Here is a 21091-nt window from a genome sequence, read left to right on the forward strand (position 1 = left end):
TACACGCGCGGTCATCAGTCATCCCACACCCGCCATCCGCGCCCCCGTACACATCTCAGTTGAAATAACTATGTTGAGTGCTCGGTTGCGTCTCCTTGCAAACAAGGTCAACAAAACAAAGGGCAATCACGCCACTGTCACCACATACGCACACAAAGCAAAGGCCTTACGCAGAGGCAGACACGCACACAGCTTCTCGGCGCGCCTCACTCGGTCGCCTCCGCCTTGGACGTCGCCGTTTCCCCGCTCTCCTCCTCCTCGGACGCGACGCTCTCCTCCATCACCGCCGAGAAGTTCGACTTGGCCGTCGTCAGGTCCAAAAAGTCCTGCACCTCTGCGGGCCTCGTCTTGCGCTGCTTCGACACAAACGTGTAGTCGTCGTCTTTGATGCTCTCCATGGAGCACATGTCTACCCCGCACGACGCAGAGACTTGCAGCGGCACGCTGATCTTCACTCCAGGGAACACCTTTGGGACGTACTCGTGCACCGAGCCGAGGATGCGGCATGTGTCCGTTACGCATTCCCGCAGCACATCGACGTGGCAGTCCATCCACACCGAGTCGTGAACAAAGTTGATGAGAAACGCGCGGTCCTCGTAGAAGTCTTTCCGCACAAAGTGCCGGTAGAGCCGGCCGAGCATCATCTGCGCCAGCTCCGCGCCGTAGCCTTGAATTGGGTAGTTCTTGATGGGAGGCAGGTTCAGCACCACATCCCGCGTGCGCAGGCTCATCCGCAGCCCCGTCGGCATCTCGGCAATGAAGCTGGTGGGCAGTCCTGGGTTGTTCGGGCGAAGCGCGACCGACCGGATAATGCGGTGAAACTGCGCGATGCCGGGGTACTCCTCATTCTCTCTCTGAATCGACGCCTCCAGGTCCTTTACGGGAATGCCGGTGGTCTTGTGCAACAGCGGCACCCCAGCGCCGTACAGACGTTGAAAGGAGAACTGCTTCGCCGTCTTGCGCAGCTTGACGTACTTGGGGACATTGCGCTTGTAACCCTGGTAAATCTCGTCGTACGGCAGCCCGCTAAAGAACGCCGCCCGCTTCACGTGGAAGTCGACACCGCTATTGAGGTCTTTTGTGAGGTTTGCGTCGTTGCACAGGATCGCCAGCACCACAATCTCCAGCTGCGAGTAGTCCACCTCGACGCAACGCCCCTTGGAGCCGAAGCGGGACACAAAGAGACGCCGCACAGACGACTTATCGTCCTTCGGAATGTTCTGGCAACTCGGGTAGGCGCTAACAGTACGCGACGTCGTCGTGGCGGTCATGTCGATGTGCTGGTGCACTCTGCCGTCTCGGTGCAGAATGGCCAGCCGCCCGCCTGTGCTCGGTTGCAGGAACGTGGAGGTGTGACGGTCGAGCAGCTGCCGCTGCAGGAGCAGGCCTGCCGGCTTCACGCCGTGCGCGTGCAAGGACGCGAGCACAGTTTCGGAGAAGACTTTGCTCTGCAGACTTGCAATCAGCTTCACGTTGCGGACGTAGTCGGCAGCCACGCCGGGCAGCCGCACCTTCACGAGCCGGTTTTGACGCTCTGCTGGTACAAAGCACCCGATCGACGGAGAGCGCAGGAAGCAGTTGGCGGCCTCGATCAAAATCTTGTCCCGCTGCACTACAGCGTCTTTGTCGGCGACACCGAGGATGTTGACCAGCACATACCAGAGTGCCTTTGTGTCCGTGTCAGCGCGGTGCAGGTCGCCTTCCGGCCGCACGTTGAGCGCTGTGATCAGGCGACTGAGGCGCAGAGAGGATGCGAGGGCATCCATGAGGGGTTGGTTCGTGCGTTTGGTGCGCATGCGCCATCGCAGCTCGCTCCGGTGAGCATTAAGGAGCGCCAGTGAGTCGCAAAACAGAATGCCGTCCAGCTGGCACTCCGGCGCGTGACACTCGAGCGCGCGGCGCAGCATCGGCTCGTCCACGGAGAAGACGTTGTGGCCTACCAGCACCAAAATCTCATGCGGGTTGTACGAGGCCTTGTCGAGGCGCAGATACTGGCCAATGCTCTTCGCGACCACGTCCACGGTCGGCGCGTCGCGCACCATAGCGTTTGTGATGTGGTGAATCCCAACAGTTCGCGGAGTGATGGAACGCTGCGGGTTCACGAGCGTGTGAAACGTGCTGTTCTCGATCGGGTCGAACATCGCCACTTCCACAATGGCGTCCGTGCTTGGGTTGAGCCCCGTTGTCTCGATGTCAAAGAAGACGATGCGGTACGTTTTTAGTTTCTGCGAGCCCTGCGCCTCGATGTGCTGATGGACGCGGTTCGGCAGCCCTCCCGACGTGGGCAGAGCGCATTGGGCCGCGTAACGCTGCAGGTGTAGCTCCCCAACCATGTGTGGGAAAGCGCCGTAGCGGTGGCAAAGATGGACCACATTCGAAGTCCATAGAGGGGTATCGCGGGCGTGGGCCTGGTGTCCTAGCGAAATTGTGCCACCAAAGAAGTAGGCGTGCTGCTGCTGCAGCGACGCCCAGTCAAAGTAAATCCTCATGTCAACCGGTACCTCGCTCGGCACGTACGCCTCCATCGCCGCGTCCAGCACAGACGCGGCGCTCTTCAGCGAGGCCGTCTGCCGTGCCGCCTCCTCCGCATCGATGTGAATGCCGGCCTTCTCGATGCTCGCCATCGCAAGCAGGGAGTCCATGCGGTGCGCCAAGCTCAGCACCTGGCATTGTTCAAGCGCACGCTTCAACTGCTCCACAAACACCTTCACTACCGCGGGCGCTGCATGGAGGAGAAACTGCCGCTGAAAGGCAAACGGGAGACGGTCGTTTGGCGTACCCACGCGCGACGATGGTGGCAGCTGCACACCGTGACGTAGGGCCAAATCGTAAAGGCCGTTGCTGCCAGTGGTACATCGCTGCGCCTCGAGAAGGTACTCGGCCAGCGTCACACACCACACACGGCCGCCGCGCTTGATGAACTTCTGTAGCTCGGCATCCCCCGACAGCAGCAGCACAAGCGACTTGGCATCGTGTGTGACGAGCACGTCGTATCCATCGAGGCTGGGTAAGCAGAACTGCCCGCGCTTCGTGTAGATGGCCCACGGCTCTACTGTCCGGTTCGCGTGGTCGGTGATGCACGCACTCAGCACGTGGTTGATGTCCGCCACCGGGTTCATCGGCTGGGCATGCACGGTGTGGTCGGTGGCGACGTAGGCGATGGTGATGAACTTGTCGTAATGGCGCAGCTCCGCCTTCTCAGCTGCAACACGCTTGGGGAGAGTAAAGTAGCAGGCCCAGTCGAGGACGTTCTGTGGGGTCGCGATGCCCTCATCCGAGGAGCTGTTTAGCAGACGCAAGTGGTCACACATCTGGCTCTGGGAAAGCTTCTTGCGCTGATAACTGCGGAGTGTGTTGCCGGCTGCGGTGTAGATGCCGAAGAGCAGATCCGCGTCCAGAAAGTTCGCAGCCTCCTTCATCGCCCCCCAGTACCGCATCAGGTCGGACTGGTAGCAGCCACGAAGGCGGTCGCTCACCTCTGACGCGTATACGACGACGCAATCGTGGCCGGCCTTCACGACGGCGGTGCGGCAGCGAAAGAGTGCAGCGCGGTCGGTTCGGTTCGTGGGCACCAAGATCATCTGGCTGGAACGCGTATCGAGCAGGCAGGCAAGCACGTCAGAGAGCATGCCCTTGGCGGAGAAGCGGCGGCGGCTCACCGGGTCCCAGAGCGACACGTTAAGCCCACGAGTGCCGGCGCGCACGAGATGGATGAGGTAGACGGAGAAGCGGGGCAGCACGTACGTGCTCACAGTCTGCAACGGGTCTGCCGACATCGCCTGGCACGCTGCAGTGCGGATGAATGCCCAATGCGCCTGGAACCACGTGCACGTCATAGGAGCTGGAGACACACCAGACAAGGCGTCCTGTGTGATATCATGTGGCGACGGAGGACTGTGGCACAGCACGGAGCTGAGCTCGAGGGTGTCAACGTGAGTGGCCACTTGCAGCCCGCTGAACTTCAGCAAGGCCGTGAGCTTTTGGAGAGGCTCCTGCAGCCTTTTCCGCTCCTGTTCCGTCTCTACAACGGGTATGAGAGCAAGCTGCGGTGATTCGCCGCTAATGTGGGTCATGAGCTCATCCGCTACACTCCACACCTCGGAAGCCTCCATCCTCGTATCCACGCTACACACAATGGTGTCCGCCGCGATGGAAAAGATCTGGAAGGTGGCTGTCTGGAAGTGGTACCCCACCAGGAAAGTCGCCACGCTGCTTTCCCCGCAGCTCTTATTCGGCGAGTTACGCTGAGCAACGGCGCTTTGATTCTCGGCTGCCAGCCTCCGGATGTTGGTGTAGTATTCCTGCGTGCTGCGTACGACACCGGCGTCCACGGAAATGGGGACGCGAAAGAACTCGGCGTACTCCGCAGCGGCGTCCATTGACGGAGCCTTCCCTCTTGCCAGCGCTGCCTGGGCCTTCGTCAGGGACTGCACAGTGCAGCTTGAGCGCAGTGGTTGCACCAGCGCGCGGGGCCAGGAGCTAGACAAGCGACGAAACATGACTGCGTGACGCAGATGACAGTCGCCTTGCACACGCTCTGCGCTGGTCGTGTGACACCTTCGCCTCCCACTCACGCCTCAGACCGTACGTGCACAAGGACTGAGGTGGTTCTCTATATTTCTTTGTTGTGCGCGTATGCACGTATGCACGCGCCGCACCGACGCGCGGACACACAGCGACACCAACAAGCACACACACAATCCTCTTGCACGGTCCTCAAAGAAATACGGAGGCGAGAGCGAGAGGAAGCAGCAGCGGCTGCACACAAGTGCAGCTGAATGGATCCAACAATGAACAAAACGAGAGGCAGCAGAGGCGAGCCCGTTGCTTTGTAGAGGGCGCCGGTACCCTGAGCGCAGACGCGCAGAGACAGACGCACGCCTGCCCTTTACCACCACCTCACTCCTCCCCTACCTCACTCTATCTATTGTGTCTCTTTCTCTATGCTGCAAAGACGTGTGCGTGTGTCTACGTGTAGCGGAGGAGGGGGTATGCATGTATGCGTGTATGTGTGTCGGCCTCTACCTCGATTTCTCTCCCCCTCTACCTCCGTCTCCAAGCTACAGCGACTGCTGTCGAATGACGGCCTCGCGCGTGCGTGTGCGTTAACGTGAGCGAAGGAGAGAGCAACACGCTGAGATGGAGAGAGCGAGAGGGGAGAAGATGAAGCGAAGGGAGAAGTAAAGCAGGACAATAGCACACGCGCGTCTACACCAAGTCGGAGAAGGTGAAGTGCAGGCCAATGAAGCAGGTAGACAAAGGTTATGTGCGTTTGTGTGTGTGTGTGTGTATCGATCAAGTGAAGCGGCCTCGTCGGCAAACACAGCTCCGTATACCCGCTCAGCAGCGTACAAGCGCAAAGACAAGTAGCTGCGCTAACGGCCCCCACGCCCCCGTCTTCGGTGCCGTGCCAAGGCCACCGTATCAATGCCCTGTTTTGCGTAGAAGTCACAGCCGAAGAGCGTAAGAGAAAGAGAAACAGAATGAGAGCGAGAGAGACATCGACGCTCATTGCGTGCAGAGCGAGTGCAAGAAAAATGTACGAGGCGAAGAAGGGAAAAGGGAGGGACGGTGTGGATGTGTGCGCGTCGGCGAGACATGGGGAGACGGAGAGAGAGAAGGGCCAGTGCTCTACCCTCACAGAAGGAGACAGGATCAGTGATGCTCCAACACTGAGACACAGACACAGTGGGTGTCTGTTTGCGTGGCCTTAGTAGCGTCTGCCGTGGGACGCGCATGAAGTGTGCGTGCGCGCGGAGCGGTTGGGCCAGTTTGGCCACTTCGCTGCTTTTGTCTGCTCGTTTCGTCGTGTGTATTTCTGTGTGCATAGGCAGTGTTCACAGTCGTCCATCGTGGTCGTCGCCGTTGGCGCTGCCGAACCCGTCTGCCCTCTCGCCCCCCCCCACGTGTTGAAAAATACAGCGATGAAGTGCGGAGGACGTCAAGACCCGTGGGGAGAGGAAAGAGGGAGAGGCATATGGCCATCACGATACGGCACGGTCAAGGAAACGAAATAGTGTCAAAGAGGGGAAGAAAAAGAGAAGACACACACACGAAGGGAAGGAAAAGAGTGCGCTTCCCGCACGCGGACACACGGGCACCCACACAAGCATGATCACATACGAAGTGCCCTCGTGATCTCACGAGTGTGAGATCAGGAAGAGGGTTGAGGGGAAAGAGAAGGCAGTTGTTGAGCTGAAGGACTCCGTCCCATTGTTCGAGTCTGAGATGGGGGGAACGGGCCTCTCTGCTCTGCTCTCACGGAATCGCTGCCTGCCCTTGTGACGACTTCAACGAAATTGCAGAGTGCTGCCCTTCCTTATTCATCATGTCTCTCACGCGGTGGCAGACATGATGGGGATTGGTCGAGGTGGGTCTGGCTTGAAATCACAGACGAGGTAGTAAAACGAGTTGACATCTTCCCCAACATAAGAGGGAGGGGGAAAGGGCTAACACGCACGCCCATATACCCGTACGTCGCGGCCGCAAACCACACGAGAGAAATAGGTAAGACCCCTCTGCAAGAGGCCCAGACACGTTTTGCAGCGAGAAGGAAAGAGAGGCAATCACACAAATGCACGGCAAACGTCGAGACTGAAGTTGGGGGGAACCTGGCAAAAATAAAAGTCGATAGATGCGCGTGGCCCGCGAAATGGGAAACGGATGAATCAGCACGCTGGCCACCACCACCCCGCCAACGCGAACGTCTTTTGTTTGTTTCTGTGCAGTCGGGGTGGGGGAGGGCTGATCTCACACTTACTGGCGGTGAGAAGGAAGAAAAAGAGGAAGAGGGGGAGAGAGGCAAGACTGATCATCATTGACCCTCCTTGCGTACGCCTATACCGTAGTGTAGAGAGAGAGATGCATATATACATGTATGCATGTATGCGCCTACCTGAGAGGAGGAGAAATGGACGAAGGAAGCGTAAGATATGCGAAGCGCAAAGGAAACCCACACGCGTGCCACGCACAGCCCAATGTACGTCACACGTGCGTGTTGCACGTGTGCGCACTTCACCACTGTGTGTTGATGGCACAGAGCGGTATACAAATGTGCACGGGAGGAAGAAAAGAGAGAGCGTCAAAGCATCGGTGGTACACAGGGAGGAGGAAGAGAGAGAAGGGCAGCCAGACACCGCACGCGCACACAAGCGCTGCGAGGCCCTTTAGCGCACCCCTCCCCTTCTCTTCCCTCTCTTGCACCCAGCAGTGCAGCGGTGTCGCTCGCCAGTTGTTTACACAACAGAAGAAGCACCAAGAGGTGATAGAAAACGAAATACTCTGCGAAATCGAAATAAAAGGGAAAACAGAAACGAAGACGCACACAAGTCGTCTGTCAGGTGGGCACGCTTATTGCACTAGTTGGATGAAGGAGAGATCAAGAGAGAGACGGTCATCCTGGAGAGCGTGGCCGAGGGCGGGCAGGGGGAGGGGTGCGCGACAGCCGAGGTGTGGGGATCAGACCTTGTACAACACTTCTTCACACTTCACATACGCGTATAGGTGGGCGTGGAGAATCGCGTCCCCCCTCCCCTCCCCTTGCCCGCCCTTCACCCACGGTCATTTTCCCCTGCGGGGCTCGTCCTCTCGGCTCCTCGGAAGGCAACGTGTGCATGAGTCACCGTTCGGTATCGCATGTGCTATTATTTTCTTTCGTGTTAGCGGCGGTTGCAGACTCATGAAGCGGGCACAGAGAGAGAGAGACCGCTGCGCTCGATAAGATGCCGCACAGCTGAAGAGCAGCACCCTCGAAAAAGGAGAAACAGGGAGGGTCGGACTCCTTTCAGACAGACAGACACACGCAGGGCAATGACCATGTGCACGTGTGCCCGTGTACCGGCAGGAAGTTGGTAAGGGTGTTTGTAGCCCTGCCAGCCCTCTGGCGCTTTCTTGAAGTCTGCCTAGCGCTCGGTCCGACCGCATGCTGTTCATCCATTTGGAATTGCTTGCCCCTTTGACTGCGGTAGAAATGGCGGAGCGTAGCGCCTCGGTCAGTCCTCCTGGCGCAGGTAGCGGCGTTCCAGGTACTCGCGAAAGTACTTGGGGTTCAGCGCTTCGCCGGTCGCCTTGACAATCAGGTCTTCCGTGTTGTAGAGGCATCCCTGGCTCCAGATCTTCTCCCTCTGCTTCTCAAAGATCGGCTCCATCTGGCCAGTGCGGATGCACTTGTCCACTGTATCCTCACCGAGCTCATTCTTGATCGTCGCCATCAGCTGCGCCGCGAACATGGAGCCAAGCGAGTACGTCGGGAAGTAGCCAAAGGCGCCCATCGACCAGTGAATGTCCTGCAGGCAGCCAATCTCGTCGCGGCCCTCCGTCTCCAGGCCCAGGTATGCCTTCATCTTCTCGTTCCACACGCGAGGGATGTCTTCTGCCTCCATCGTGCCCTCGATGAGTGCACGCTCTATCTCGTAGCGCAGCAAGATGTGCAGCGGGTAGCACACCTCATCCGCCCGGATCCGGATGAAGCCAGGCTTCACCGTCTGGTTCATCAGCCGCACGTTCTCCCGAGAGAATGCGGGCTGATCACCGAGGTATTCCTTCAGCAGTGGAACGAGGAACTCCAAGAAGGCGCTGGAGTGGCCAATCACAACCTCGGCAAAGCGCGACTGGCTCTCGTGGATCGTCATCGAGCGTGCCTCGCACACCGGCTGGCCGCGCATCTCCACCGGGCCGCAGTTCGTCTCGTACTTGGAGTGGCCCGTCTCGTGGATCGTCGCGAAGAGCCCCTTGGTGAAGTCCTGCAGGTCGTAGGCGGTAGTGATGCGCGAGTCTTCCTTTACCATGCCCATAAACGGGTGCTCAGAGACGTCCAGCCGACCTGACTCGAAGTCGAAGCCCCACACCTCCATGAGGTGGCGGCTAAGAGCCTCCTGCTTGTCCTTGGGAAAGGGCGCCTCAGGCGCAACCACCTCCAGCCCCGCGTCCCTCTGTGCAGCCAGGATCTTCTGCAGCAGCTCCGGCAGCCACGACTTCACATCGAGCAAGATTTTTTCCAGCGTCTCCAGCGTCATGCCGCTCTCGTACTGGTTGAACAGGGCCTCGTACAGAGGCTTGCCCGTCGCAGTAGAGCGATACTGCGCCTCCCTGCGCGCAAGCGCAATCATCTCCTTCAGCGCCGGCAGGAAAGTCGCAAAGTCGTTGTTGCTGCGGCACTTAGCCCAGATAAGCGGAGTAGTTGACGAAAGCTTGGTCTTGAGCACACTGAACTCGGTCGGTAGCGCTGCTTGAGAGGTGTACATGCGGCGGAGCTCGCGCAAGTTCGCCTGCTGGACAGTAGTGAGCTCGGCCTTGGCCGCCTCTGCTTCGTCCAGCAGCGCCTTCGTGCTCGGGCTGGTGATCATCTCAGCGATGAGTCCGTAGAGCTCGCCGAGGGCGGCACCGCGGGCAGCTGCGCCCTTTGAGGGCATCATAGTCTTGGAATCCCAAGCGCCGAGAGACAGAAGGTGCGCCAATCTGTACACCTTCTGGCAGAGCTTCTCCAGTTGTGTGTAGGCCTGCATTGCTTCTTGTCTTGAATTTTAACGGGAAGCAAGGGAAGAAGCGAGGAGATACGCAAACGGTGTCGATGCCTTGCTGGTAGTGGTGGTGGAGTTTGTGTGTGTGCGTGTGTGTGTGTGTGTGGAGAGGGAGGGTATCGGAAACGTTCAGAAGATTCTTGGAAGTCACCGATAGACAGCTGATCTGTGGTGCACAGACACGCACAACGAGAGGAAGCAGAGAGTGGGAAAAGAAAAGGGAGTGGCGGCGAGGGTGCAACGCAGGAAAAGCTGGCGTGCGAATAAAAGGAAGAACGCCGAGCAGCGAAGAACACATCCAAACACGCGAAAAGAGAAGAGCGAATGAATGATGTGGACGAAGCGCGGACATTCGTGCGGCGACGATGAAAAAGAGAGAGAGGGGGTGGAAATAGGTGAAGGCGATGGAGCAGCGGAGAGCGGAGGTGGTGCAGGAGCTGTTGGTGGTGTCCGGAGTCTCTCAGCAACACCGTTAGCATCAGTACACTCACGTGAGTGCCCATTTAGCTAGTCTAGAATGAAAGGGGAAAGAGTACACATGCAGAGGCAAAGTCGACGTTGCAAGTCACCATTTATACCGTGACACTCAGATTCTGCCGAAGATGCAGCAGTGGCGACCATCCCCTCGAGCACAAGACCCCATCTCCCTTTTTCTACCGTCCCGCACTCACAAGCACGCGTGCGCGAGAGAGGGAGAGGGGCGCACAGAGATAGATGAAAACATGTGCGGCATACGGAAGGCGACTTCGCCCTGTATTCCTTTCTTGAGCAGGAATTTTGTGAGAATGATAGAGACGCGAAGCCCAAGCACAAACACCGTGGTAGATTTTAAGCAGGGGAGGCAAAAATCAGCGAGTCCGACAGACAGAGAGCGAACATAAAATGCTGCCCCCTCCCCCACCTCCGCCTTCCAGCGAGCGTCCCCCGCAATCACCAAAGGAAAGAAACAAAGGGAAGGCGCACGGCAAAGAGCGCTTTAGGGGCTACACAGTGCGACGAAGAAAAAGGTGTTTGCCTGTGCGCGTACGTTTCATGCAGCAAGCAGAGAAGCGAGGGCTGCATCAGCTGTGGTCGTATGGACTCGCGTGAGCACGCACATGCTGCCGCAGTTGACTGGAAGAGATAACAAGCGAACGAACTCGTAGGTGAGACGCGCACGCATGCACGCACGCACGCCCGCACTTCCGTGTATAGCACCATCAAAACTACCCCAAAGCGCGGCGCACACGCCAAACAGCGCCCCCTTGTTGTTTTCAGCGTGCCCATTCTCTGCGATACAACACGAGTGGGACTTCACTCGATCCCCCCGCCGGCCTGCCACAGGCCCCACATCGCGTGGTGCGAAGCAGCCGTACACACGCGTTGCAGCAATGCGCCGACCCAGTCATCTGAGCACGGCCTCTGACTCGAGCTCCGCCCACCCACTTCCCACGCCGCCACCCGGTGCATCCCCTTCGGGGTGGCGCAGGCTCCTCTACCAGTGGGCAGTGAAAATCGGGGGTGGGTGGGATTCGTTCGAGTTACGCGGACACTTTGCCCATCATATGGATGGCACAAGCGTGTTCACTGTCGCAGGTCGCTCCGACGCATCACCATCCACGACCTCGCCGCCGCCATGAGTCGCAATGAATCCCTCTGACTTCCCCACGTCCTAGGCACTTGGCGCCGTCACCGCCAGGAAGTCCTTTGGCATTGGCAAGGACCAGGGGCTGCGTGGCTTCCTCCCCGAGAGAGAGAGTGTGTGTGTGTGTGGGGAGGGGGGAGGGGGGGGTGCACTGGACCCTTGTTGATACCACGCACGGAGAGGGGGTTTCCTCCATCATCGGGTGAGAGAGGACAGAAACCTAAGGACAGTCACACACAAGCACTCAGACACACACATGAGCACAAAAATCGACAACAAGAGGAAGCTCAACGGCGAAGAAAAAAAGAAGGAGGGCGGCTGAATGCGCACTCGCAAAGAGGGAAGATGTGTGAGAGGGAGAGCGAGAGCGATGCGGACGCATACGCGTAAGCGCGCGCACTGGAGCTGGCGAAGCAGAGGAGAGACGAGGAGAAGGGAAAACGGTGGGCATGGGTGCATACACCAAAATCAAGAAAAAGGCGACTAAGAGCAACGTGCGAACATGCTGATGCAGAAGCGCGGCACAAAAGGGAAGATGCGATGTGTGAGGCAGCCCATGGAAAAGAACCACGAGCACGGCACAAATCAATATGGAGAGAATGAGAACCAGAGGAGCTGATACGTGGAGAGAGAGACGTCTCAAGGCTGAGCATCTCCACGCCCGCGAAGGTAAACAGTAATGACAACGCCAAAGCGCTGCTGCCGCCCGCACCGTAATCGGCACCGTCCAGCGGCGGTGCAACCGACTCAGAGAGAGGAAGAGAGAATGTGGAAAGATAGAAGCAGTGGTACACGAAGAAAAGCAAGAACCTAGAACGATGTGAGTGAGAAGGCATGAAGGAGAGGGGGAGGGGGTGGCGATGTGAAACCCGAGACAGGCTCCAAGAATCTGGAGAAGGAACAAGGAGAAGAGAGAGCGAGCAACGAAAACACCCAATCAAACAAAAGCAGACGAGCCACGACAAGAAGGCGCTGGCATGCATAGAAAGAGACGGACAGAGACGTTGATACCAAGACACGCAGAAACACGGGCATGCCTTCGTGACGGCACCCGCCGATACTCAGCGAGAATAGGAGGAAGAAGTGGAAGAAGAGGGAGTGGGCAATAGGAAAACCACCGGAAAAGCAAAGTTCGATTTGAGGGACCAGCGGTAAGCTGACAACTCCACCAACCACGCACATCACCGGTAGTGTGTGTGTGTGTGTGTGTGTGTGTGTGTGTGTGTGTGTGTGTGTGTGGATGTGTCTGCACGCATGCTCCCGTACACGCTGCGCGACTCTCCGCGTATAAGGCGGTAAAGAACAAATATGCAAACGTGTCTATGTGCGAGTGGGGAGAGCAGCGTGAGAAGACGCAGCAACCCCTACCAGCTCTTGTGCGGGCGGGCGCACGTGCATACGTGGGTTTACGTCCTTTGCTAGCCGTTATGCATCCACCCTCCCTCGTGTGGTCCCTCCCCTCCACCACCACCACCTCGGGCATCGCCCATGCACGCAGAGACAGACAACTAGCTCCGTGCTTCCCATTTATATTTGTGAGAAGCCCTCTATCGTCTCCGTTATGCGTACGCTTGCCTTTCATTGATGAAGCGTGCTAGATCACGCAGACACGGATGCAAACACGTGCATGTATGCGCGCGCATTGCGAAGAAATGCCCCACTCCTGTCTGTAGCCCGTTACCTCTCTGTTTTGCCGAGATAGGCAAGCAAACCACGTGCGCGCACGCACTTACTGCACCGACGTACATGATTTGCGTTAGTGGGAGCGAGTGCGTTCCTGGGTGAAGGAGGCAGGGAGGATGGGGGTGGCCGCGACGGAGGTAAGCTATGCGGACTTGAGAGAAATCAGAGGTACCAGGCAGACAAGGGGAAGAGGGAGAAGGCCGGCTGCGGCATTTCTCTCTCAACGGATCGGCAGAGGTCAAAAAGGATAGCAATGTAGATTGTTCACCGCAGCGCAACGGCCAACAATAGAGCAGCAGTGCGAGAACGGGGGAAGGGAGGGGAGAGGCCCACGACTCATCTACTTCCCCCCCCTCATCCCCCCACTCCACCCCGCTCCAGTCCCTCACGGCTGGCCTTGCGCAGTAAAGCGAGTCTGCACGAAAAGAAGCACAAGAAACAAGAGAGGAGATTGAAAAGAGGGTCGCACGACGTCACCAGGAGAGCGACACACACAAGCATACATGCTGCTGACGTGCAGGTGGCCTCGGCGGTTCGTGCAAGCTCTTTCTCTAGTCCGCGTCACTGCTTCCCACCCTGCCCCCCCGCGTTGACGTCCGCTGCGATGCGCGTATCATATGCCGCGCGCTAAAGCACAGCGCAACCTTCATCTTCTTTACCCATCCGCAGCTTGGTGCTTGTTCACTTGCTTGAGGACTCGACCGTGCTGCGTGCGTTATCCTTCGTGTGTGGCGGGTCCTCCTGGCAAGCAGAAGGGCGGGTGAGAGGGGAACACACCTCCCGCAGAGCTCTCTCGAACTCCTTGTATGGAGAGTCGGCGGCGACGGCGGCGGATGAGCGGTGAGTAGGAGCTAAGGTTGGTGCCAGCGATCCTCTAATCGGCGACCGCGGCGGTGGAGCACGCGTGGGTGGGGAGGGCTGAGTGGGCAGCGGTGGTGGTGGCAGTGGGGACAAGGCAGCAGAGGCTGCATCTCTGTGCGTTGTGGACCCCATCGGCGACCTCGCGGGCGTCGGCAAGGGGGTTACGCCCGTGCTTAGCGTGCCACAAGCCGCCTGCCACGGTTTTCGGGTGTCTGTGGTATTCCTGGGAGAGGGGGTGGGGAGGGGGACTGCGATGGAGATGATCGTGGCACTGCGTCCAGCTGTGTGCGCGTGCTCGCCACGGCACCGCGACAATGATGATGCACCTTCCTTGTATGGCGACCGCCTCTTCGAGATGACGACGACCCCGTCTCCCGCCATCGCTTCGTTCCTGGTATCGGCCACGGCGGTAGGCGCGGGCGGCTCGTGCTCCAACGAGTTGCTCGTCGCCGACGAGCGGGTGATGGTGATGGCGGGCGTGCTGTCGGTGCTGTATTGGCGCGGACTGAGGGCTGATACGAGCTCTTGGGCTACCTTTCGGGTAAACAGCAGGACGTCTTCCTCGGTGCGCAGAGGTGGGGGGGAGGCCATGGCACGCTGGAGGCAGATCAGCAAGCTGTCGTGCCACCCAAGCAGCTCGAGAGCGACACAAAATGCAACTTCCTCGTAGATCGATTCCGAGTCCTCACCATAACCGGAGGCGGTGCAGCGCAGAGCAGCGCGGTGAATTATCTCGCGTACTTGTGCAAGGAACTCCTTGAAGAATCTCTGCTCTTCTTGCCGCAGCATGGCGGCCCAGCAGATCATGGAGAGCATCAGCCGAGTCTGGGTAACGGAGCCGCCGATGGAGCGGCGTATGCTGCGCACCATGCACGTAGCCTCCCACTCCTTGTTCGCGCGCTTGGCTGCGGCCCAGACGTCGGTGAAGTCCTCAATGGACGCGACAGGGGAGCCGAACGGCGACTCGCCGCTACCTTCGCTGTTGCTGCTGCCGCTGCTAGCAAGTTCGTTCGCCTCTTTGAGTCTCGCGTATGCGCTGAAGAGATGATCCATCGACGCCGATGAGTCTTTTGCCAGTAGACCACCCCACTCACGTACAAACTCGGTAAACTCGCTAGTGGAGGTCGCCATGGCGGTGCCAGTGGGTGAGGAGAGAGCGATGGCGACTGTCGATGATTGATGATGCGCGCAAGATGGAGCGAGAAAGGACAAGTAATGGTGCTGAGGAAGGGAGTCGAGGTTGGTGGGGAACCACAACTAAGACGCGAGTGAGGGGTGAGGCACTGATGGCAATTAGGATGGCTACTCAAGCCGGTTCGCGCGTGGGGCGCACACGGATGAGCAGATGTGTGTGTGTGTGTGTGTGTGTGTGTGTGTAAACCGAGTTCTCTGCGTGTGTGTTCGGCCTCCTCCAAAGCACTGAAAGCGGTCCAGTTTGTATGGGTGGGTGCGTGTGGCAGTGGTAGAGGGGTGGGGGTGGAGGGAGGCGGCAGAAAGCAACGGCTGACCGAAGAAGAGGATAGGGCGAGACAAAGACGGATAGTGAGCAGGAGGAACGCGGCGCTCTTGGCATTCACGTTGCGCCTGAGCATGCAAAAAGGCACACGCGCCTGCGCAGCGGTGAAGCGAGCTGGCGCGTACAGGCTCGCACTGGTCATCATAACCCGTATTCCGAATGGTGTAGCGGTGTTCAGAGCGGGAGAAAGGAACGAGACGCAGCGCATTTCTCTATGCGTGTGTGTAGGTGCAGTGTTGCAGTGACTTGGCAGAAGAGAGTGCATCTGTGCGTGTGTTGGTCCATGGTCCGGTCGACGGCAGAGATGCTGAGCTTTCCCTCTTCTCGATGGAGGAGGATGAGGGAAGGCAACAGTGCGCAAAGAAAGGGAAGGTCAGAAGTAGGCAGGGCAAGGATAGGAAGCGCTCTGGGGAGGGCCATCGTCCATGGAAAGAACACACGACGCCCAGGCAACAATTTGAGTCAACCGCAGAAGAGACCGCGACAGGGGAGAGAGAGGTGGGGGAGCGACAACGCCACGCATACCCACAAACGCGCATACGTACGCTACAAAGCCAAACGCGTACACCGCCCCCGACCTCGAACCACAGCAAGGGCAGCGAGCCCACCAACAGGTGCACAAGCAACACTCCGGTCAGACAGACATTAAGGCTGTGAGGCAGCCTCGACCAAGGCGCGCTACTTGCTTGGTTGTGAGTCATCCTTCTCCTTCGACGCCGTTCCCTCACAGTGCGTGACGGTGGCAGGATTCCCAATGTCGATCTGCGCCGCGGCAGCAGCAGTGCTGATCCTCTTCAATCGCTCCACCTCCTCTACTGCCTTCATGTACGCCTGCGCCTCCGCTTGCCGACGCGTCTCCAACTGCATCGACTGCTTATTCACGTACTTGCGCAGCGCAAAGATGTCCTTCTGGCGCCGCCAGCACCGCAGCACTCCATACAGGGAGCCGGCGGTGATAGAGAACCAAAAGACGATGTACATGGAGTGCACTACGGGGGTGAGGTGCACATAGGTGACCTCGTCCACCTCGCGGCGACGGGGCCACGCGCGACCGCGCACAATGCGCTGGTCGTCGCCCGAGAAGTCCTCGAGCATCTCCACGTAGTAGTGATGAGCACCGTGCTTCTCGGCACTCTCCTTGAGGTGGTCCGCACCCCACCGGCGGCGGTAGTAGGCCATGGCCATGTTCCACGGCCGCACCACCAGCCACGACAAGTCCGCCGCCACCGGGCCCTCGTTTTCTGAGCTTGGGCCCCAAAAAAGAGACCCGCCTAAGAACTCCTCCTTCCGCAGAATGCCGCGGACTTGGGCAGGGGCGAAGCCCTCACCGATGTACTGTCTCAGCATCGTGCGGTGCTTTCCGGCGTCGATCGGCACCCAGCCGCGGTTCACCATCACAAACCTACCAGTGTCGGCGATCTCGAAGGGTGTCATGACAAGGAACCCGCCGCGGCTCTCGTCCTCGTTCGCGGCGCCCTTGTACGACGGGATAGAGCGCGGGCCGACTAGGCATGACCCTTCGTTGTCGAACGACCCATTGAGCTTCACTCGGCGGTACTCGCACTCGTTCACCGTCGCGTTCTCTGGCGGCAAGTCTGTCAGCGGGCTCTTCTCAACGTTCTTATGATTCTCGATCAGCTGCTTCTTCTGGCCCCTGCGGAAGATCTGCCATATGCCAGCGTTGAAGGACATCACGCTGGTGCACAGGAACATCACACCCATGTGATCGGGCCTCATTTTGCTATTCTGGTTGGTGGTGGGTGGTGGCTGAGTCGTATGGACGACGCTGCGGCGGCAGCTGCGGAGAGTCGAGCCCCGGCGAAAGGGAAAGACGAGATTACGAGGGGGCAGGTCGCGCGAACGACAGAGAGTGCGACCACAATAACCAGCGAGAACAGAAAAGGGTGTGCAGGCGTGGGTGAGTGAGGGCGTGTCCGCGAACAGTCTGTGAAGGATATGGGGAGCGAGGGAAAAGGGGGTGGGATGAAGACGTGTGTGGCTTTATGTGTGTTAACGTAGACAAAATGTGACGAGTGCGTGCGTGAGAGGAAGAGAGAGACGCCGCGAAGGCCCGAGACAAGCTGTCCAGTGAGCACCCTCTCACTCAGATGGCGAAAGGAGGAGGAGAGTGAAAGAGGCAGGGCAAGGTGAGCGACGAAGGGGAGAGGATCGAAGGGTGGAGGAATGGCAGGGGGCGGATGAGTATTCGTTCAAGAAGGCGTGTTGATATGCCGGTGGGGGTGCGTGCCAAGACACGGGTCACTTCCAGTGAGCCACAGCATAGAGTACCGCCACCCCACCCCCACACTCAGCGACATCCTCTCTTCCCTCGTCCCCTTTGTCGTACTCCTACCATGTGGGGAGAGGGCAAAGGAACCGTCGCGGAGGGCATTCAGGGGCGTCACCCGGGCAGGCATAGCCGCCAGTGCATAGAGACATGCACAGAGGAGTGGAGACGACAATAAGCGCTGTTTTGTCCGCAGGGGGGGGGGGTGGATGCATGTGCAGCTGTGCATCAGCCGCCTACACCCCCAGTAGGTGGTGAAGCAACCATATGAAAGAAGAGAGGAGCCGCAATGGGAATGTGCGGCGTGTGTTCAGCAAAGCGGGGCGGGCCGAGGGAAAAGGAAGGAGACGGGTGGCGGTGATAACGTGGCGGCCCACGGAACACAGTCCAAAGTGGCAGCAGCAGCAGCAGCGGGAAGAAGAGGGGGGGACCGTCGGCAAGCCCCAGTTGCCCGCCTCCCACAGCACATGCACGTCGACCGAAAAGTCGATCAGAAGAGAACACGCGACACACGGTACAGGTGAAAAAGAAGAAGAAATGCACTCGACAGATCGAGCAGGCAGACAATGGGCCGCAGGGGCACATCACAGCCAACCAGCGCGCACATACACGATTGTGCGCAGCTGCCCTCTCTATCACACGGACGCTGCGCGGTGCGCCTGAGAATCACCGGACAACGAACGCAAATACGGCGACACCTCCATGTACAGCCGCTTCATCTCGAAAAAGTAGCTCCGAGACTCCTCCACAGCCTCCGCATAGATGTCGCACTTCTTACGCAGACGCTGTAGCTCATCATAGAGCGCTAGCACCTGCGCGTTGCCGTCAGTCTTTTCAATAGCCTCGCGGCACGCTTCGGCTTCCAAGTTGTAGTGATTCTCGTCGAGTTGGGATTGCCGCCGTTGTGCCCGTTCCTCCTCTAGTTTACGCTGCAGCACCGCGTTCTCAGCCTTGAGCAGCTGGTTCTGGCACCGAAGCTCAGCGAACTCCTTCATCTCCGCCGCGGTGAGAGTGGGACTGCTGCTAACACTGCCGGCGTCGGCGGGGTCAGCAGTCGAAGCGACTGCAGAAGCAGAGGGCGCCTTTGATGAGGACGCGCTGCTCATCGTCGCTTGCTGACGGAGAGAATGAGGCCAGTTGATTTGATGTCTGTATGTGTCGGTGTCAGTGGGGGAGGGGGGGGGAACTGCCAAGCTTCCTTTGTAGGTGGGAGGAGGGAGAGGCACGTATGTGGAAAGATTGAAGCAGAGGGAGTTGAACACGTACAGAAGTAAGGGTAAGGAGAAAGAGACGGGCTGCGGCGACTTGTAGCTGGTGTTGCTCGGTGGTGCACGCCTTCACGCGCACACATCGCCTGCGAGGCGTGGCTTAGAATGCAGTCAGTGCGTTTCTGTGCTTCGCTTTTTTCTTCAAGGTGCAACGTAGACACACAGACGAAGAGACCGACAGAATAGGAGAGAAAGGACGCACACGTAGACGGTCGCACGCACTCAACGGTGGGGCGAGAGAGCGATGGGCAGTAAGAACAAGTGTAGGAGACACGCAGAAGAGAGAAGGATCCGCAGCACGCCGCCTCCTCGCATTGAAACACAGAAGAGGGGCGTAAAGACAAGACACGGGCACATGCGCAAACGAACGCCAGGAAAACGATTCGATTCCGCGCTCCATGGTGCATCGCCCAAAAGCACTTTGAAGTAGACGGAAAGATGGCGGAGATGGGGTGGAGAGAGTGCACACGGCTGATCCTCTCGCATCTCCACTTCCTCAGCCAAGCCCCTCACGGAACCGGTTTCCTTCCAGTACACCCCCTCCCACTTCGACTGCGCATCGGATATCCTGCCTATCTACACGCCGTCGTGTGAGCCGCCGGACTGAAGACCGAGAGGGAGAGCGAATCGAAGACGCGCACGCGGGAACAACAAAAACGCACCGCACAAGGGCAGGGACAAAAAGTTTGCGCAGAGTTGTGCTGACGGGCTAACAGCACGGAAGCAGAGAGAGAGAGAGAGATGCCGCGGGAGGGAAGAGGGGAGGGGGCTTTCGTGAGGGGCCACCCGCGAAACACAGAATGCTGAGAGAGAGGGAGGGGGCACGGGGCCAAACCCTAAAGAGCCAAAGACGGTGAAAAGAACACGGGAGAGGGAAGCGGAATAGAACGGGAGAGAAGCGATAACAATGAGCGACTGCACGGAAATGGACAGCGCGAGTAGTGACGGCGGTTTTGTTGGCGTTGGCGATCTTCTGTGACATGGGAGAGAAGGAACGGAGGAAACACGGAGAGAGAAGAGCGCGGGACGAAGGGGAGGCAGAGAAGAAGCACGTCACCCGAAAGGGCGGCGATAAACTGAATTTGTCGTACAACCGAGTCAATACAAGGAGAGATCATTGATCCTACTGCCTGCGTGTGTATGCGCCTTGGGTGTGGGGACAAGAGGTGCCTCCGTCATCACTAGCCGTGCGCAGAAACGCGCGGCGAAGGAGTACTACGGCTGCCGTGCAGGTAGGTGAGCGCATTTGGGCACAAAAGCGAGACGAGGCAGCATTCAAACCCGCGGGCTAATGCGGAGCTTGAAAGGCGAAACGTGTTCCCCTCCACGACGGACCGACGCGTCCTCGCGCCACCGATGCCGCTATGTCGCACCCGAGCTCCTCCTCCCTCCAAGCTTTCCTCGCCTCCCACGGCGGAGTGCGAACCTCGTGAATGGACTGTCACGCCGTCCTTGTTGTCTGAGTACTCCATGCCCGATAGAGGCAGCTCTGGGGTGCTGCACTGGCACATGGCGGAGCGGCCGACGGCGGCGAGCAGTTCGTGCAGCACCCGTTGCTCCTCTGCCGACAGTGGTTCTAATCCGCAAGCAACGCTTTCGTATCGGTCATCCACGTCATCGGCTTTGCACGGCGCCCTGGTGAGGCTGCGAGGAACTAGCCGATTGTGTGCGCGCACCGTCACTGGGGTGTCAGCGGCTCTGCGGCGGATGCCAGCGCATACAAGGGGGGAGGGAAGGGGGGCCTCTACAGAGGCAGTGCAACAGCAGTAGCGTCACTTCGCAGCGGTAAAGGGAGAGTGCACAGCAAGACGCCACGGGAGGAGAGTGATGGGGAGAAACAAGTGCAGAGGGGGAGGATCAATAACGAATATCGCAACGACGTAGTCTGAACCAGTCTCGGTGACCGCACCTGTGACGCAGACCTCCTCTCACCCACTGAGTGCAGTCACCTCCTCCCTTCTCTCTTCCGTGCCTGTGTGCGCGCGGTGCATGGAAGCGGCGGCGATGGCGAAAGAGGCAGGCAGTAGCAGCGACACGCGGGAAAAGGCCAAAGAAAACAATTTCGGGAGACAAACTTGCTGATGGAGCTGATGTGGCCGTGAAGCGCACACGCAAGGGCGATGAGACGCTCACAGGCAAGCACATACACAATTAAGTGTGTGTGTGTGTATACGGCATAGAGCGGATCGCAAGAGAGATAAGATGGGGAGAGTATGAGCAGCACCCTCACGCGAAGGAGAGGTCGGGGGAAGGGGGGAGGGGGGGGGGGGCAGAGCCGAGATAGGCAAGAGGATGCGTCTTCGTCGACGTCTCTCTCTGATGGTTTGCACACAA

The 21091-nt window shown here is 58.8% G+C and overlaps 5 protein-coding genes across 5 annotated transcripts; all 5 read right to left on the reverse strand.

Moving 5' to 3' along the window:
• Positions 1-206: 206 nt before the first annotated feature.
• On the reverse strand, positions 207-4499 carry POLIB (putative mitochondrial DNA polymerase I protein B; the record flags this gene model as incomplete). The annotated part of the gene is made up of 1 exon (XM_001463998.1): positions 207-4499. One exon carries the CDS (start codon positions 4497-4499, stop codon positions 207-209), a length of 4293 nt encoding a protein of 1430 aa, XP_001464035.1.
• A 3492-nt stretch (positions 4500-7991) lies between these two features.
• LINJ_13_0090 (metallo-peptidase, Clan MA(E), family 32) lies at positions 7992-9503 on the reverse strand (the record flags this gene model as incomplete). Its single annotated transcript, XM_001463999.1, has 1 exon — positions 7992-9503. The coding sequence occupies one exon, from the start codon at positions 9501-9503 to the stop codon at positions 7992-7994; it is 1512 nt and encodes a 503-aa protein (XP_001464036.1).
• Positions 9504-13506: 4003 nt separating this feature from the next.
• Positions 13507-14817, reverse strand: LINJ_13_0100 (hypothetical protein, unknown function; the record flags this gene model as incomplete). The annotated part of the gene is made up of 1 exon (XM_001464000.1): positions 13507-14817. One exon carries the CDS (start codon positions 14815-14817, stop codon positions 13507-13509), a length of 1311 nt encoding a protein of 436 aa, XP_001464037.1.
• Positions 14818-15880: 1063 nt separating this feature from the next.
• On the reverse strand, positions 15881-16939 carry LINJ_13_0110 (conserved hypothetical protein; the record flags this gene model as incomplete). The annotated part of the gene is made up of 1 exon (XM_001464001.1): positions 15881-16939. The coding sequence occupies one exon, from the start codon at positions 16937-16939 to the stop codon at positions 15881-15883; it is 1059 nt and encodes a 352-aa protein (XP_001464038.1).
• A 1185-nt stretch (positions 16940-18124) lies between these two features.
• On the reverse strand, positions 18125-18484 carry LINJ_13_0120 (conserved hypothetical protein; the record flags this gene model as incomplete). The annotated part of the gene is made up of 1 exon (XM_001464002.1): positions 18125-18484. One exon carries the CDS (start codon positions 18482-18484, stop codon positions 18125-18127), a length of 360 nt encoding a protein of 119 aa, XP_001464039.1.
• Positions 18485-21091: the final 2607 nt, after the last annotated feature.

The sequence above is a fragment of the Leishmania infantum genome, chromosome 13, assembly GCF_000002875.2.
Source record: "Leishmania infantum JPCM5 genome chromosome 13".
NCBI lineage: Eukaryota > Euglenozoa > Kinetoplastea > Trypanosomatida > Trypanosomatidae > Leishmania > Leishmania infantum.